The following is an 18,117-nucleotide window of genomic DNA, read 5'->3' on the forward strand; positions in this document are numbered from 1 at the left end:
TATTTATTGGTAAGAGAGTAGCCCAAGAGTTGGTGGTGGATGGTGATGACTAGCTGCCTTCTCTCTTGTCTTATGCTGCTAAATTAGGGATGGCTAGTGCAGATAGCCCTCATGTAGCTTTGTGTGAAATTCAAAACAAAACAAACCAAACAAAGTACTTAAGACTAAATAAACTCTGAGGTACCCTACTTCTGTCATTAATTAAATTTGACTGAACTCTGTTTATAACAAACTTACATTGTTTTCTTTCCAGCCACTCTTCTATTCAATTAGCTAATGTATCTCCCACACCTGTAGATAATTTATTTTATAAACCTTTTATGTCGTACCATGGCAGAAACTTTCTGAAAATCCACATACACCAAATCTATACCCTTACCCTCATATACATAAGCATTAACCTTTTCAAAGAATACCAAAAGACTTGCAAATAAAGATTTTCCCTCAGTGAAATTAATTCATATCGACTATCCAATAAAATTCAACAATTTTGTTAAATGACTTTGCAAAGTATCTTTTATCAGACTTTCCAAACTTCTATCACTACTGTGTAAGACAAATAGTTATAGTTACTTAATAATTATTCTGTTTATAATTTATTACCTCCAGTGAAAAGGTAGATAATGTTTAGGTTTAAAAACTTGATTTTAAATTAGTGTCTAGAACATTAAAAATATTTATAAAAAACTTTTAACTAAAATATTTAATCTGTTTTAATTTGTAAATTTTTATACAGCTTTTGCAGAGCTGCAGACAGATATGACTGATTTGACCAACTATTTGCATGCTTCAGGTGTTCCTATACTTGACCACAAATCATTTGTGATGAAAGTGTTTTTTCCTGGTGTTTATGATCATCCTCTGCTACAGGATAGGAAGGTTAGTGTTGTTGTGTGAGATGTCCAGTAGTTTCTTCATCAAAGGACTAAATATAAAAGATATGAAATAGCAAAAACTGTTATGCCATAATGTTTTTAGTCTTGCAAGATTTAACCTTCCTTCCAGAAATATGTTTGCTCAGTGATGACTTCTGAAAGTAGAAGAAATCATGCATTAAAGAAAAAACCAAAACAACTGTAGGTGGAATATCATTTCAGATGTTTGTTTCTTTGCACTTGGATTGAACAGCTTAGCCCTCAGGAGGCTCAGTGGTAAGATTGTAAACTGATGACTTTGAAATACAAGTTACTGTACTTGTACTACTGGTGAGCCAGAACATAGATTGCTCATTGTATAGTTTTTTTGCTTAATAACATTCAAATCAAATCAACATCTTGAAACAGATGTGTATGTTTTTCAGAGTAGGATATATAATCACAGATATATACATATATATATTTCTCATTTTTATGTTATGAATTTAATTTTTTGATAAATTTAAAATGTATGGATGTCTGTTTTGCTCTCATCACTTTTTGCTATATAATATAGGAAATGGATAAAATGTTTGATGTTTGCAATAAATTGGTGATTGAGGCTCTTTAGTTGAACTCTTTTTTTTTTTTTTTTTGCAGACAAAAAATAATGGGTTGTATAGTAATTATGAACTTGCAATGAGTCAATTTCAACAGCTGCTAAATACCAAAGGATTTCTCATCACGTTTATTAATACTCTGGAAGGACAAAAAACATTCAGTATAAGAGATAGGTAAGTGAAAGTATTCACAAAATATTTAATAAATTTATTTTGTTAAAGCAATTAGAGCAGAACACTACACTGAAATTAGTTTTTGCTGCAGATTGCTTTTATTACTATGTTAAAGTTATGATCATTAATGAAATAATGTTCTCTTTTATTTTTCTTATATATCAATTCAAATAATGATCATCTAGTGAATATATAAATTAACACTTTTTAACTCATATAATTTAAATGAAATGGCCCAGTGGTTATTTTTGTGAGGAGCCTGATGGTCTATGGTTCATGTCCCATTATCACAAAAAATGACTGCTGTGGGCACATTATAAATCACACTATAAATCAAAGGTGTAAACTACATATAGTACTTGCATAGCTTTGAATAAATATCATAAGGAAATGTGTTATTAGAACAATAATTATATATATATATGATTATTATTATTATTGAGTTTGTGTTTATTACTTTCAGAGTCAACGTTGCTTCTTTGTTGATGATTATATTTTTAGAAAAGATGGAGTATGCCACAGAGTGAGTATATCATCTCACAGAACATTTTGTTTGGTATTATGTTCAATATTAATTAAACTATGTTATAAGTAACTGTCAGGAATCGAATATGATTTGAAATCCAAACAGCATCTAAGCCACTTTGTAAACCAATTTATATTTTACAATGGCTAATAGTACATAGAAGTTAGATTTCAGATTAATGATTATGTGGAATTTAATATTACAACTCATATTATAATGTACCTTTCTAGGGTTCTTAAAACTCTACTGTTGCAACTGATTGAGCGGTCAGTTAACACCAAACATCCTCAGTTGATGTTACGAAGGTAAGTCTGTGGTTTCTTTCATTTTATTTCTTATGTAAATAAAAGCTTAATGTTAGGTAATCAAAAAACAATATTTTTAGTATATTTTTCTATATGACTATGCTTTCATTTTTATTTACCTTAGTTCAGTGCAATTTTGAATTACAACTTATTGAAGTTTCATTTGAAAATTGGGGTACAGGTGTTCTTCACTTATGCACTGTACATAGTAAGCCATACCAGTATGGTAGTTATTCAACACCAACTAAAACTTTAAGTCTGTTGGTGGACTCTGATTGGTTGATCATTCCAGTCCAGACATGGCGTACTAACTTAGTGGTCCAAAAGCAAACCAAATTCATACTCAACTTTCCCATGTAGTGAAAAATAAAAATATTTTATAAAATAACTCCTATATCATTACTGCAGTAGATATTGTAAATAGTTAGGTTTGAAAAAACTTTCATCACAACAAAATCCTTCAGATCAAAGATTGTGGGTAAAATTATTAGCATTTTGGCTTATTGTCCTTAATAAAATAACCAGCTACAATGTGTAGGAAGAAGATATTGCTATTATTTAAGTTTTCCACTCTTTTCTGATTCCCACCATTTAACTTCAGCTTTGTAGTAGAGTCGAAATAAGTGCTTAAGCCTAAATTAGAGAAGTATTTCATAATTTAAATATTTTCAGGATATTTCTTACTTCTTGATATAGAATATAGTTTTCTTTAGAAACAAGATTCAATATTAGTGTTAAATATAGTGCATTAAATATACCAAATTCAGACAGCAGAGATCGTGACTATATCTTTATTGTGAAACGGGCTGCTCTGAACAAGAAATGACATTGCTGCTTTGCCATTTCTGCAAAGTTTCTCGACTTGACTGCAAATACCTCCTCACTGTCCTATGACAATTGTCTTGGAAAATATATGCTACTGAAAATCCTCACAGATTTTGTTAATTTTTAGCAAATTTATGCATGTTTTCAAGAGAAAAAAGAGGGAAGAGTCTCTTTGATATAATGTATAAAACGTTTTAAGTAAAACATTTAGGATGCATTACAATAGCTTCAAAAAGAAAGCCCATTATGGACTGAAAGTTCACTTTTACTTGTAGACTTTAATGGATCTATCAAATTTTAACCAAGGGCAGAGCTGGTTATGCAATTTACCAATAAAAAACTAGTCAAATTGCACATCTACTTAATTAATGATAGTTTTTATTTTTTAAGTAGGAAGTACATTTCATATATACAGATACTAACTTGGTGGTTATCTTATAGAACTGAATCAGTAGTAGAAAAGATGTTAACCAACTGGATGGCACTCAACATGTACGATTATCTAAAGGTAAGACTTTTTTTGCTGTCCTTTAAACTTAAATTTCTGTAATGTTCTTACATACTGAAATTTGTTTTATAAAATTAGTAATTGTTCTTTGAGGTATTTAAACACTTTCGAGATCTCAGTTAAGGTATTTAATTTAAGTGTGAAATATGGTCAATAGTATTATGCACAGTTAAGGTATAATGTCACATATGTATACAGCATTGATCATTGGGTAAGCTTTTACAGTTCACAAAGTACATTGTATTTAACATAGAGGTTATAAGAATTTCATTGTCACTGCTCTTGATAAATCTAAATCTGAATTGAAATCAATGAATGAATATCTCTTAAAAGAAATGATACTTCAGAGTATATAAGCTCAATCAGATAGAATGTGAAGAGACTGCTAGATCTAAAGTGTAAGCCTTCTCCTGTAGGATCGAGCAGGGAGTGCATTATTTCTACTATTTTGTGCTGTGAAGTACCAGGTGGAAAAGGGACCTGTAGATGCCATTACTCATGATGCCAGGTATTCACTCTCTGAGGAACGTTTGCTGAGAGAACAAATAGAGTATTCTACTGTGGTGAGTAATAGATCTGCCATTATAATTTTTTATTCTTGAATGTTTCGTTTACAACTAAAATATGTTGTAAATAATGGATTTGTTAATATTGTTTTTTTTCTTTAGTTTATATTAATGTAACTAAGTGGTGCAGAATGTGTGTATTTATTTATTTGATCTGATATTTCCTTTTGCAATAATACAGTGTGTTAAGTATAGTAAATAATGACTTTATTTATAAAACGTTTTTCTTATGTATTGTTTTTTTTATGTATTGAGTTTTGTAGTTTAGTAATATTATATTTATTTAAGTATATATATTTGTCTTCATTCCTGAAACAAGAACATGCCCTTATTTTTATGTATATAAAATACCATTGTAGTTTTACATATATATTTCTTAGAGTTGTGAAATACTAGCCACAACCCATAAAATATTTGTAGTAGGTTTGATGTCTTTAGCTTGAATTTTCTGTATTCTTTCACTTTCACACACATCGTTTAAGGTATGCATTATTGCAAGCATTATGTGTTACATCTACAAATCCTGACATATTTAAAGTAAATTTACATGATCAGAAAATCAAACTCATGTAGACGTAACTCTGTTTAATAAAACTACACAAAGTATGATAACGGTATTTGTGATAGTGTACAGAGTATGAAACTGTTTAAGCATTTGGTGTAATGCTTTGTTTTATGAGTTGAAATAAAGAAACTCATCAAAACAAAGAATAAAGCCTATACTAACCAAAAGTAGCTAAACCCTGCTTCTGGCAGTCTATGAAACAAACAAAAGTTAAGTTATTGCAAACTAAAGTAAATGTAAATTGTAATAAAGACAAACTCAGCTAAATATATATAGAAACTGTATTTAATATAATGCTCCTTTTTATGATATTGCTTGGAGGAGGTTAAGCATTGTTTGTGTGAAATACTTCGCAAGTAAAAATCTAAAGTTGAAGCTAGTCATCACATGCTGACTATGATGTTGTGCTATGATGTAGCATACTTGCTGCATTAAAAAGTTTCACTAAGCAAAAAACAGGTAAAGTGATTATGAATGGAAAAGTCAATATGCAATCATGACTCTTTTGAGAAAAGGCCTCTCTAATTATATGAGATTTGTAACATTTGATCAAGAAATTTACAAAGAAAATTTCCACAGACAAACTCAAGTTATTAGGTATATAAATGGTAACTGTTAAACTTTCCATAGTTTCTCATACATACAGATAGAGAGTATATTTGTAGTCATCATTTTTGTACATCTGTCCATGGTTCATGAAATATTAAAACATTTCTTCTTATTAAATTAACTTTGTGGAAAAATGTTAGTGTTTTGGATTAGTAGATGCTTTTTATGTTTAAATGTTTGGTTATTTCAGTGTTGGTCTGTGAATTTAGAATATATTTTTGTGTATTTTATATCATAGACTATTCACATCATTCAAGATGAGCAGGATGAGAAGTTACAACTCCGAGTCAATGACTGTGATACCATTAGCCAAGTAAAATTTAAAGTTTTAGATGCCTTGTACAAAAATACACCATTTTCACTACGTCCTTCAGTAAATGATGTTGATTTAGGTGAGTAAATATGAAATTTTGTAAAGATGTTGTTCACTGGTGACATTGAAAAAAGACACAATACTGTTTATAAGGTTTGAAAGAAAAAATTGTAGTGAAACTTATGTTCACATAATTACTTTTTTGCACTATTTTTGTCATGTTATTCAAGCTAAATGTTTTAAAAAGATTTAACATAGGATTGATGACTTTGTTCAAACTACCTAACTTGAAATCCTACATGTTTGCTCCATAGTTCTGTATATGCCAGAGTGGAAGTCCGGAAGAGGTGGTCAGCTAACATTAGCTGATGACGATTTGACCACTAAGACAGTCAATGGTTGGAGAAGGATCAACACACTTCGACACTATGGTGTGACAGAGTCTGCCGTAATGAGCCTGGTCAGCAAGCAAAATGACAGTCTTAGTTCGAACTGTAAGGGTTAGTCAGAGGTTTTTCTTTTTTTTACAGTTTTCTGTACTTCATCTTAGTATAACCAAACTAAAACTGGATTTTGTTTGAATATTCCTTACAATGATTAATTGCAATTTAAATAATGTGAGTCAATTTACAAGTGCTAAAATTCCGTTATCACCACAAGTAGAAAACCTGATACATACAAGGAAAAATAAATTCAAAAACAGTATGGTTTGCATAATGTATAACTAGTTTATTACTGATTTGAATGGAATAATGAAATAATGCATACTTATGCCAGAACTGAAAGAAAGTAAATATTGTAGAACAATACATACTTGCAAAGTAATTGCTAAGTGCAGAATTCAACACATAACATTTTGCAGTTTTCATAAATAGGAGTTAGTTACAATACCTACAATTTTTGGAGAAACTTGTGCTATGTTTGCTTGTTTAGAATGAATGATTTAAAGTATGAGCCTGAAATATGGGGCATATAAAATATAGGATACTGTTAAGGTGCTCAGGCTGCTGTATGTTCTTAGTGGAGGGGGGTTGTATTGAGGAAGTTTAAATACAGTGTGTTTTTGTTATATTTTATGTCATTAAATATTGTTTTTTTTTATATTTTTCCTATCCAAAATGGGTGCCATTTTTTACTACTTAACAAATGTTTTATAGGTTAATTGTCCAGAATCTATATGGCATCATTTCTGAAACACCATTTGTGTAAGTGAGTAAAACTGTATATATGCATAAAAATTGTATCCTTTAAGTTGTTTCTTGTCATGTAATTAAAATTTGTACAGTTTGTTTTACTGTTTTTTTATTTCTTTTTAATACAGGCACAGGAAACACATCACTAAATTCAACAACACCATTTATTTCAAACTGTGATGTTGAACATGGTGTTCGATATTGGCACTTAGTCATGCCTGTTGATGATCATCATGGGAGCCAGAAGGATCATTGTCACAAGGCTATTCCTGAAATCTTTCTCACCAGATTGCTTTCTACAAAAGTATGGAATATAGAATCTCCTACATAGTTACAGATTCAAATTCTCCACTTACAACATGTAAAAGTAACTTTAGTTTATTCCAACTAATGTTTTTATATTTTTAGCTATTTTTACCATTTAGCATTCTTCATATTTCATTATCAAAAGTATTATTGCAGAGGGAAAGTATCATGGAAGTTAGTTCTTGGCATGCAAAAAATTATAAATTTCTTTTTTATGTTAATATAAATACATATAAAATGTTTACATAATAAATATTATCATAAACCTGAAATCTAATAATGTTTAGTGTTTCTTCTGCATTAAATCCTTATAAAAAGTAAAATAGGTGAATACATATATAAAATACTATAGCAATGTATGCGATCTATTCATGCCTCTAAACATTTATTAGCTGTTTAACACACTTATTTAATCCAGTTACCAAAAAGTTGTTTGTAATCTATTTTTCTAATATTTCATTATTAAATGCTTCTTCTCTAGGGTACTGTCCAAACTTTTGTTGATGATTTCTTGGCTACGGTACTAACTGTTACAGAAGATATTCCACCAGCAATCAAATGGTTGTTTGATCTTTTGGATGAAGAAGCTTCTAAACATAACATCACAGACCCTGAAGTTGCTCATTCATGGAAAAGTAATAGGTAATCTCTCCCCTATGTTAAGTTACAGGTAGTATACAAACAAATTAATGTTATTTAAATCAGCACTGTCAATATGATAAAGGTCTATAGCTTATTGTTAATACTATATTCCCAGTAAGAAGATATAATTACAAGAAATACTTACTAGTTCTATACACACAAAAAAAGGATATTTTATTTAAATTGTGCATAAAATACTAATATGAAATAAATTACTAAATCCAGTCTGGTTTTAACCATTATTTTTCTTATTTGTTTAACTCCTTTCATTTTAAATATAATTTATGTCTATTTTTCTTTTCTTTCCTAGTCTTCCTCTTAGATTCTGGGTAAATTTTGTGAAGAATCCAGATTTTGTATTAGATGTGTACAAAACTCCACTGTTGGATTCATGTCTGTCGGTGGTTGCTCAGACTCTAATGGATGCTTGTTCTACATCAGAACATAGACTTGGGAAGGTGAGGTCAAATTTGAGGTTATCACAGTATTAATCTCTAGTAGATAAAACACTTATTTCAAAAATAAAAATTTCTGAGTTAAATAAGAAGTATTGTCAAATGTTTTCTTCACATCAGCTTTTGTGACTTTTATTTGAAAGTGCAAGTTGTTTTAGAAAAGTTTTATTCTTTTCCTAGATAATGTACTGTTAAGAACTAACTTCTTAGGCATTGTAAGTTCCTAAATTAAGAAACTGGGTGGAACTTAACATGTTCCACTTTCATTTCATCTTCATAGAACAGAGCACAACACATAAAAGTATGTCCAGAGAAATTTAAAAAACCAAAGATTTAGGAAAGGAAGACAGATGATTCAGTATTAATAAAACAATGGTTTAAATGTAACTTTTGATCTATTTACCTAAAACTGAACAACTACAGAGATATGGAAATTTTCAATTCTTAACGAAAATGATGCATTTTTGTTTTATCATTAGGACTCTCCTTCCAATAAACTTCTGTTTGCTCGAGACATTCCAGCTTACAGGAAGGTAGTCATGAGATATTATAAAGATGTTAGAGTACTACCACCTGTGACAGATCAGGAAATAAGTGCAAAGATGCAGACCTTATCCTTGGTAATATAGAGTAGATAGTTTCTTCAATCTACTTCAAATTAATTTGAATATAAATGGGTTATTATGTCAATTATAGTGACTAACAAAAATATTTTGTTGCTCATTGGTACATAATGACAATGAAAGATGCAGAAAAATTATAGTAGTTTGTTTTTTGTTGGGGGGTATAGAAAATACACAACAAATACTGTTAAGGTACTCAAGATGTTGAATATTTTGCCAATCTGTTTTAACATGCTTTAGTTTCTTGTTTCTCTTACTCAAGATAAGTGCCATTTTGAACACTTATAAAAGTCATGTACATTAATTGTCTAAAATGTATAAGGCATCATTTCTGAAACACCATTTGTATAAGGACACTAATGGTGTGTGTGCAAACAATTTTACGTTTCACAGTATTTATGCATTTGATCACTTAATAATGTTCCAGTACATTTTGAATGTATTATTATGAAGAAATCTCAAATATGATGGCAAATTTCCAGACATTTAGAGACAACAGAGTTCTATTCAAGCTCTGTAAGCAGTAGCTTTATTAAATATTTTAAAGATTTAGTGCTTTGATAACATAGTAATGATACTTTTCATTTTTAGTCTCACATTGGAGAATTTGACACATTAGCTGCCCTTAAAGAACTTTATGTGTATGCTGCTAAGTACATGGATGAGGTAAGATGATTAGCTCCATTTAACAAAGTTTAGTTGGTTAAGTGGATAATTTGTTTATAAAATAAACATTATTGTAGATATTTTTTCATAATGATTATGGGAATGTTCATTTGTATCATTTTTTAAAGTAAATTTTGCAAAAAGCGAGAACACATTTTAAGCCTTTTTGTTTTTTCAAAAGCTTTATGTGGTACCTCGTGTATTGTATGTATTGTATTGTATATTATTTATAAACAAAATTTTTTTCTTAGTTCCTTCAAGATCTAAATGATGATTCCAACTGTCAACACAATCACTTGGCTCACAGATTAGAGACAGTTGCTTGTACTTTACAAGGGGAAGAAACTTCCGTTTGCTGATTTTTTTCTTTCCATTACATTGTGCCAAAAATGTAAATTACCAACCAGTGGAGAAACTCATGGAATGAAGATTGTAACAGAAAATGTGAATCTAGCTCTGTTAGGGAAAAAAAGAAAAGTATTTCAGGTGTAAAAGATACATACACATTTCTTTTAAAATAACTGGATATGAAAGAAAAATCAAACTTCATGGTATTTAGTGTTCAAAAAAAAAGTTACAAGTCTTCATCCTGAAGGAGTTTGATAATGTGGTCAGCTATGCAATTTGGTTTTTCAAATCATTGAAAACGTTCTTAAAGTTTTTATAGAATAAGTTGTCATTCCAGTTACTTCTCAGAAGTTCAAGCCAAAGACATAATTAACATACAAGAGTTAAGATACTGAAGACCAGGTGGTCAGTGTGTAGACTTTCATTGTATAATGTGTATAGATGAAAAAAAAAAAACTTTCAAGAAGCTGTCAGTGCCTGTATAAGAAAAATAAAACAACAGGGTTCAAAAACTTGTGTATATTTACCAACATGAATGATTTTTTTGTTGGTTGAATTAATGTGGTGTATTTTTAACTTTGAATAACCATTTGTGTGTGTTTATTTCTTTACATTGTTGTCACTGTGATGATATTTTAGCTTCTTAAGTCAGTTGGTGCTTATATGAGGTAGATTTCACAAATTATGGTCATGGAAGCTTAGCCTAGACATTAAAGTTGTACAGAATAGATTTAAAAATGTGGAAAAACCTGCTGCTGCCTAGACTGTGATATTGTAAACTGTAGTGTATTTATGTATCACAAAAATTACTCTATACTGGTAAGTGTAAGGTAAAAACTATTTCTGGTCATATGTAAATTTGATGTTTTAACGCACTACATTTTTCTACATTTAACCGAATTCCGTACAATCGTAGAGATTGACAAGTTTATATAAGTAGTAATTTTAAAGTAATTTTTTAACCTTTACTGTGTGATGATAATATTTGAATATTCTGCAAGAGCACTGTAATAAACGTTACATAAAACTCATTAAATAACTAATTGTAAGGAAAGGTTACTAAATACTTGATTTTTGTTTTGTGGCTTCAGGGAGGTCATTATTACGAGAGAAGAGCCAGTGTTTTTAATATTTACAACCATCTTAAAAAATTGTTAACTATCAGTGACAAAAGAAGAAAAACAAAAACAAAGTTTGTGCTAAATTCGTGTGTCTGTAATGTTAGAAGTTAAACTGTGCCACAAACCATGTATTTTTGTTCGTAATTGAAATTTGTAGTGTTCTACTATTTATTGATTAATTAAAAGTTTGTTTTGTGAAAAATTAGTTTCAGTTGTTAACTAAGAGTTTGCACTAAAATAAAACTCTCCTGGCATAGGAAGACATTTCATCTTCAACGTAAGTATTTTTGATATAACTTCACTCTGTACCTCTTCAGAAGCTTAAGAAAATGATGAATAAACAGTAAATCTTCATTAGAGGCAGAAAAGTGTCTTGGCATCCATTATTGTTGAATTTTAATATTTTAAATATTAATAAAACTGGCTCGTATTTTGAATTTGTTTCAGTGTGGGCATATTTTTGAATGGGAAGAGCAAAACTCGACATATTCTGAATAAGAAACTCTTAATAATAATTAATCAAAAGACTACTAATCATCACTATACTCAATTCATAAGAAAAAACATTGGATAATCAGTCAGGGATGCTGCCTTTAATCTTGTGTAACTGCTATAATATCTTACATGAGATTTACCATGCTTAAGTTAAACATTATGTATCTATAAACATGAAATGAGTGTGTCAACCCTTACTAAATGCCGTAAAGAGCCGAGTCAGGTGAGCCTATGATCTGCACATCTAAACAAATATCCCTGTAGTTGCAGCAGTGGATCTTTAACTAAACAAACTGGACATTTCTTTTTTTTTCAAACGTATTTATTATTTCCCACTTACGAAATTTAATTCATAAACTACTACACTGAAAATCTTTTCAAAGTATCAGAATATTACAGACAATTTATATACTTAGTTTATAGTATAAGATGTATTTTAAAGGGATCATTTCTTATTGAAGTTTACAAAGGTTTCAAACTATAACCAAGACACTTTATATATACATGTGTATGTATGTATATATAATACATATATAGGTATATGTATGTATACACACACACACATACATAAAGTAATAAACTACAGAACCATAGAAGGTTTTATCAATAAAATCACTTGGCAAATACCTGTTAAAGAATAGCCATTGTAAAAAGAAGTTAAGAATCATACCCTGTTTGAATTTGGCAATTACCTTCACTGCTGCCAGCAATATGCAGGAAGGAAATTATAGAGCTGACAAGAGAGGGTAGGAACAAGCAGAGTGCACTGTGTCAAGCAGGATCATGGTTAACAAAGGAACAGTGGAGAAAACAAAGTGCTAAAGATAAGATTTAAGGCATTCCAAGTCTGGCCTTGACTATGCAGTCGTATGTTTCTCTTGTGAGTGGTTAGCTGGCTGTGCATAGTTCATTAGTGGATGTGCTACAAGTCATTGTTAGATAACACATTATACACAGCTTTGGTAAACTTCTAGTAATAAAAAGTATTTGTAAAGTTCCACAATGCAACAAATGAGACCTCTTGGAACAGGTTAGACCAAAACAAAACATGTATCTGTTTTTCTTATTTTTTCTCCTGGGTTTGAATAAGTATATAAGTACTTAGATTTTCAATTCTCCATATTAAGACAGATAAAAAATATATTTAAGTATCTGTCAAATCAAATTGTACCTGGACACAAACCCAACCTCCTACAATTTTATCTTCACATTACTAACTGTAACTTCAACAAAATACACTTTCTGGTAAGCTTGGACATCAATTACTAAGTGCCTCAAAAATTTCTTTTATTCTAACTAGTGTGCAGCAGTACCAAGCCAGGCTATTTTATATAATATAGTGTATGATATTTTTAAAGCAACTAGTTAACAGTGCAATTTTGTACAGTCAGCCAACAAAATCAAGTCCTATAAAATGATTAGTTTTCTAAACTAATACTCCTGATGTGATGATAATACAAAAAAAAGCAATAGCTGACCAAAATATCAAATATTTTTCTTTAACATGGACATTTTAATAAATGGCTTGAAAAAGTCAGTACTGTGCTGACTTAAGATGCTTAACCAAGAGGTAAAACATCACTTTTAAAGCATGCTAACGAGTCTCCTTTAAAGTAGTAGAAATGGGCATTGCCTGTAGTGCAAAGTGCTTAAAGTTGGAATTATCTTAGTCCTTCATTTCTTAGCAGACTGATGTTTCAAAACCACCAAGTGTACAAGCTACTGTCTCTAGCTTGTGAGCAAGGTGGTGCTTCTGACAACTGGGATCTGTTCTCAGTGCCTCATAAATCTGCAAATTACAACAGAAATAAAAAACATTATCCTTCAACAACTAAAAAAATACATTTAAAATATGATTGTATTGGACATCTTAGACCATCATTTAAGTAAATAATAAATTATCATATATTCAATATATGGCTTAAACTGATTTAGAAATATCATAGGAAGTTTATATCAAGACATAAAACTTAAAATAATGAAACAGACAAAATTGACAGAGTATTTAGATACAACTCTTTACATGTTCATTTATATTGTAAGTGTACTGCCTTATAGCACCAATTTTATTATGGTGGCCATAATGATGTTAAATTTAACATTTATACTACATAATTATACCAATTTTTAAGAATCCCTCAATTTATACATACTATGCACAACCTGCTTTAATTGCCATTATGAAAACAGACAACTTCTCACCTGTTCACTATATTTTACAACATATCCATATAATTCTTTAAGGGAACTTATAGTCTCTATTTCCCCTTGGTGTGCCTAAAATAAAACAAAAAATACTTAAAGACTATTATTACAATTACAACAAACATTGAGTATAGAATATCTTGTTCTTCAATATTTAAGAAATGGCAACTCAAGAAATGATAAAAGGAAAATTCATATGATAATGGCAATGATTTATCTTGGTAACTTTTTTTACCCTTTTGTTTAATTATCATGGTTATTAAGCTTATACCATCAATTGTTCTTACAGTTAAAAACCAAACTAGATTGTAGAACATAAGAAGAAATGTATGAGCTAACCTTTGAGATGTTTTGCATGGCTGTTTTCATCTCTGGACCAGATACTGTGGGGAGTAGAGTGATGTCTTGATAAAATTTTCCCACCATTCTCCGATAAATTGGAATGTCACGAGCAAAGAGTAATTTGTTTGAAGGGGAATCCTTAAATGGACAACATTAAACTACATCAGTTATTTTAAAGGTACATTTTATTTGAAGATATTAACAATATATAGTATGTAACAATAACCCCCTGTATTATGAATAATTCTAGTAGAGTATTAAAGAATGTGTTGGGTCAAAAAAACTTAAATTGGGAATTTACTTTTCCTCAAATAAATAGACAAATTTTACACTTACTCCAATCTTCCAATTAATTTTTAAACTAGTTTAGAATAGAAAGATTAATCTTGTAGGAAAAAAATAAATTTTATTAAGTGTTAATAATATCTCAAGCAAATACACAAGTTAAAATAATATACAATAAACTATTTTTCATTACCACAGAAATTTATACTAAGAATGCTTACCTTACCCAGACGATGCTGTGTTGTAGAACAAGCATCCATAAAAGTCTGAGCGATCACAGAAAGAGATGAATCCACTGTTGGTGTTTTCTCAATGTCAAAAATGAAATCTGGGTTCTTCATGATGTTGACCCAGAACCTGAGTGGAAGACTGTTACTTTTCCATGCGTGAACTACCTCAGGGTCTGAAATTCCATGCTTTGCTGCAGCATCATCTAGCAAATCAAACAACCACTTGATGGCTGGGGGTAAAAGCTCATTAGCTGCCAATATAGTAGAGAGAAAATCGTCTAGGAACTGCTGCACCGTCCCCTAAGATAAGAATGTTTATTTTGGTCAAAAAACAACTTTTTTGTTTTTTGTTTTAAAAAACAAGGTTTGTTTTAAAATAAAAAGGGACAAAGTATTTATTTAAGAAAGAAAGAGAGAGAAGGGAGAAGCAGTTTCGTTACTGATTAATCTTGTAGCTAAATGTAAAACAAATTTAGTTATTCATTGTTCTTTTAAGTTGGAAATGGATGTCGCTCTATAAAAGAAATTAAAGGTCTACATTTACATACACTTTTAATCTTTCTCATTATGTTCTTTTAAATATTAGTTCAGCAAAATTCCTTTTTTTAAACCCAGAAAATGACAAGATAGCTGAATTTCTGGGATAAAGTCAAAATCTCCTACATGGCTCACATCTCTTCTCACTTAACTCATGCTTCATACATTATGCTAAGCCACATCCTAACTCTTTTTTATGCCCACTTTGGTTCAATTCCTTCTCACTCTTATACCTGCATTCAAGTAAACGAGTTTTTCTCCCCCACCATTACTACATCATACACAAATATATATCAGTTTTACTCCTAGCTCATCTCATCTCTTTGTAAGACATTCTTCCCTCCTTCATGTTACAAGTATGTCAATCTCAGTCTCATTCTATTTGTTTTCCACTCCACTTACATGTAGGTAAATCGTATTACACTTCTCTCAAATTCTATACATAAAAACTCTCTCTACCTTAACAGGCAAGTCAATTTTCATCTTTTCACAAATATTTCTATCATACCACTTATATTTGGTGAGCCATTGTTTAATATCTATTCAAATAGCATCAAATGTAAAAATATTATTATCAGTTGTCATTATGAATTTTAATATCACAATGCTTATAAAAGGAGTATCCTAAATTTTATTTTTCTAAATTGTTCTAAATAATAATAATAATATTATTACATAGATGATCCATTGTGTTTCTGTGTGTTAGCATCTACCGTTCAAATTTGGTTGGATCAATTACTGTAACTTTTGGAATGGTAACTGGAAACTGTGACTATTTATTTTAGGATTTTTGCCCAAGAAGGTGACAAACATCCTGAATAGAGCAAATTTACCCTTTTTTCCTTTAGACACTTTCACCTTGCATAATCCAGAGTTGGCTGGCTTGATTACTGTATTATTTTTTAGGATAACTGAAAACTGCCCAACACTGTGTTTTGGATTATATTCTTTGAGGATTTTTACTTGAGAAAGTAAATAAAAAAGGCACAGAATGGGGCACATTTCCACTTCATTTTTTCAGAGTTTTGGATTTAAAGGCAAAAGTACATAAATCAGTTAAATTGGTTAATTATTACCTTCCACATGGCAGGATATGCAGTCAGCATCTAATCAAGTATTTAAGGATTCATTAACCCAAAAAGAATAAAACTGAGACATTATTTAACTTTGCTCTATATACAGTTTTTGCTTTCTTAATGAGTACCCTCAATTAATATTTATAAAATTGAGCTACTTAGGTGAAACAATTTAAGTTTGAATACTACAAGCATAAAGACAACATTTCAAACATTTCTATGAAACTATAAATTATCTTTCTATTTGCACAAGCCTAGTCACAGAATAGCTACAGTTAAATATAGATGGGGCTACCTTATACTTAGTCCCAGTTGCAGATGAATAAAATAAAAAATATATATATTTAAAAGAAAATACACCTTAGTAGAGAGTAGTCTTGTGAGAAATATCTCTGGAATGGCTTTGTGGCTATGATCTTTTTGCTGTTGTTCTGAGAGAATTTCATCTGTAGACTTTACCAAGTGCCAGTAACAAACTTTTTCATTACTTCTTGGAGAATTAGGTGTCATGACACAATCATTATGACCTGTAATATTGAAATGTTTTGTGGTGATACTCTTCATACAACAGCAATAACAAATTGGTCTAAATTATGACTGTAGTATAGAAATCTTATTTAAAACTTCTCAAGATACCATTAGCCTTTACAAGCTACAAACATGAAATAAATCTTTTATACTATACTCTAACAAGTATTTTACATATTGGATGAAAACACATCATTACTTGATGGTTCCTGAAATCTTTGTTTCTTGTTAGGCACTAAACTCATCACAGCAGTTTCCCTGATCCCATAGTGATCCAAGGTATTGATGCGTTTCCAGCCATTAACTGTTTTGGTTGTCAAATCTTCATCACTTAAAACCAGATGTCCTCCTCTACCATGGTGCCATTCTGTGAACATTAATTTTTTGTTATGAATTCTTCAAATTTGAAAGTAAACTCTTGCTCTTAGTTGAAAACAACAGCTACAGAAAAACATAAAACAACCATGTATTTGTTTTGGGACTAAAAAATATACTCTATATGAAAGCATATAGTTCTTTATTCATATAAGAATATAAAAATATTTGAAGTTAATTATATGCCTTATGAAATTCATATCCTTTATTCTGTGTATGGGCAAAAAAGTTAGTTAAGCTTATCCACTACAAATTCAAATTTCATGATAAAACATCACAGCTTGCCTAGATTTACATCCTGAACAGCTGGTCTCAGCGAAAAGGGAGTATTTTTATACAAGGTATCTAGAATCTTGGCCTTGACCTGTGTAATTGTATCACAGCTATTAACACGGCACTGCAGTTTCTCATCTAAATCTTCTTGAACCACTTGAATACACTGTAAGAACAAAAAATTTTATATGTAATTGTTATTGTTTTGAGACAACATATATTTTGAAAGAACATGGGACCTATTGGTCTATCTGGGCTATTCCATCCTTTAAACTAAGTTAAAGGAATTAATTTAAAAAAAAACCTTAAAGCTAGCCCTTATTATTCATATACTTATCAAGCATTCTCTAAAACTTACTTAAATTTACTGCCTCCACAACATCCAAAGGCAATCCATTCCAGAAACTAAACATCTTGTTATAAAAATAAAACTGTCTTAGGTGAAGATGACTCTTACCTGGCTAAAATTTATATTTGTGTCCCCTAGTCCTACAGTCTTTAATACCTCAATCAAATCTCCTATTAGTTTTCTTTTTAAGATACAAATCTTGT

At 30.2% G+C, this 18,117-nt stretch overlaps 2 protein-coding genes across 7 annotated transcripts in view; one reads left to right on the plus strand and one right to left on the minus strand.

Annotated features, from left to right (window-relative positions):
* LOC143236800 (plexin-B-like) overlaps positions 1–11,587 on the plus strand; it is a 240,581-nt gene extending 228,994 nt beyond the window's left edge. For 5 of the 6 annotated variants that reach the window (XM_076475369.1, XM_076475371.1, XM_076475368.1 and 2 more), the window contains exons 22-35: positions 737–879; positions 1,515–1,648; positions 2,112–2,171; positions 2,405–2,479; positions 3,746–3,812; positions 4,229–4,375; positions 5,791–5,944; positions 6,180–6,365; positions 7,187–7,362; positions 7,846–8,006; positions 8,317–8,464; positions 8,941–9,081; positions 9,676–9,750; positions 10,002–11,587. In XM_076475369.1, the coding sequence (XP_076331484.1) occupies positions 737–879; positions 1,515–1,648; positions 2,112–2,171; positions 2,405–2,479; positions 3,746–3,812; positions 4,229–4,375; positions 5,791–5,944; positions 6,180–6,365; positions 7,187–7,362; positions 7,846–8,006; positions 8,317–8,464; positions 8,941–9,081; positions 9,676–9,750; positions 10,002–10,109 (1,775 nt within the window). In that variant the 3' untranslated portion in view covers positions 10,110–11,587. The remainder of the gene's footprint in view (positions 1–736; positions 880–1,514; positions 1,649–2,111; positions 2,172–2,404; positions 2,480–3,745; positions 3,813–4,228; positions 4,376–5,790; positions 5,945–6,179; positions 6,366–7,186; positions 7,363–7,845; positions 8,007–8,316; positions 8,465–8,940; positions 9,082–9,675; positions 9,751–10,001) is intronic. The other variant, XM_076475372.1, reaches the window with a different exon arrangement.
* Positions 11,588–12,014: 427 nt separating this feature from the next.
* Positions 12,015–18,117, minus strand: part of LOC143237765 (plexin-B-like) — a 49,625-nt gene continuing 43,522 nt past the window's right edge. Inside the window, exons 27-33 of the mRNA XM_076477329.1 lie at positions 17,578–17,731; positions 17,117–17,284; positions 16,750–16,916; positions 14,768–15,076; positions 14,259–14,399; positions 13,917–13,991; positions 12,015–13,503 (exon numbers count right to left, since the gene is read on the minus strand). Coding sequence (XP_076333444.1) covers positions 13,396–13,503; positions 13,917–13,991; positions 14,259–14,399; positions 14,768–15,076; positions 16,750–16,916; positions 17,117–17,284; positions 17,578–17,731 — 1,122 coding nt within the window. The 3' untranslated portion in view covers positions 12,015–13,395. The remainder of the gene's footprint in view (positions 13,504–13,916; positions 13,992–14,258; positions 14,400–14,767; positions 15,077–16,749; positions 16,917–17,116; positions 17,285–17,577; positions 17,732–18,117) is intronic.

The sequence above is a fragment of the Tachypleus tridentatus genome, chromosome 13 (genome assembly GCF_004210375.1).
Source record: "Tachypleus tridentatus isolate NWPU-2018 chromosome 13, ASM421037v1, whole genome shotgun sequence".
Taxonomy (NCBI): Eukaryota; Metazoa; Arthropoda; class Merostomata; order Xiphosura; family Limulidae; genus Tachypleus; species Tachypleus tridentatus.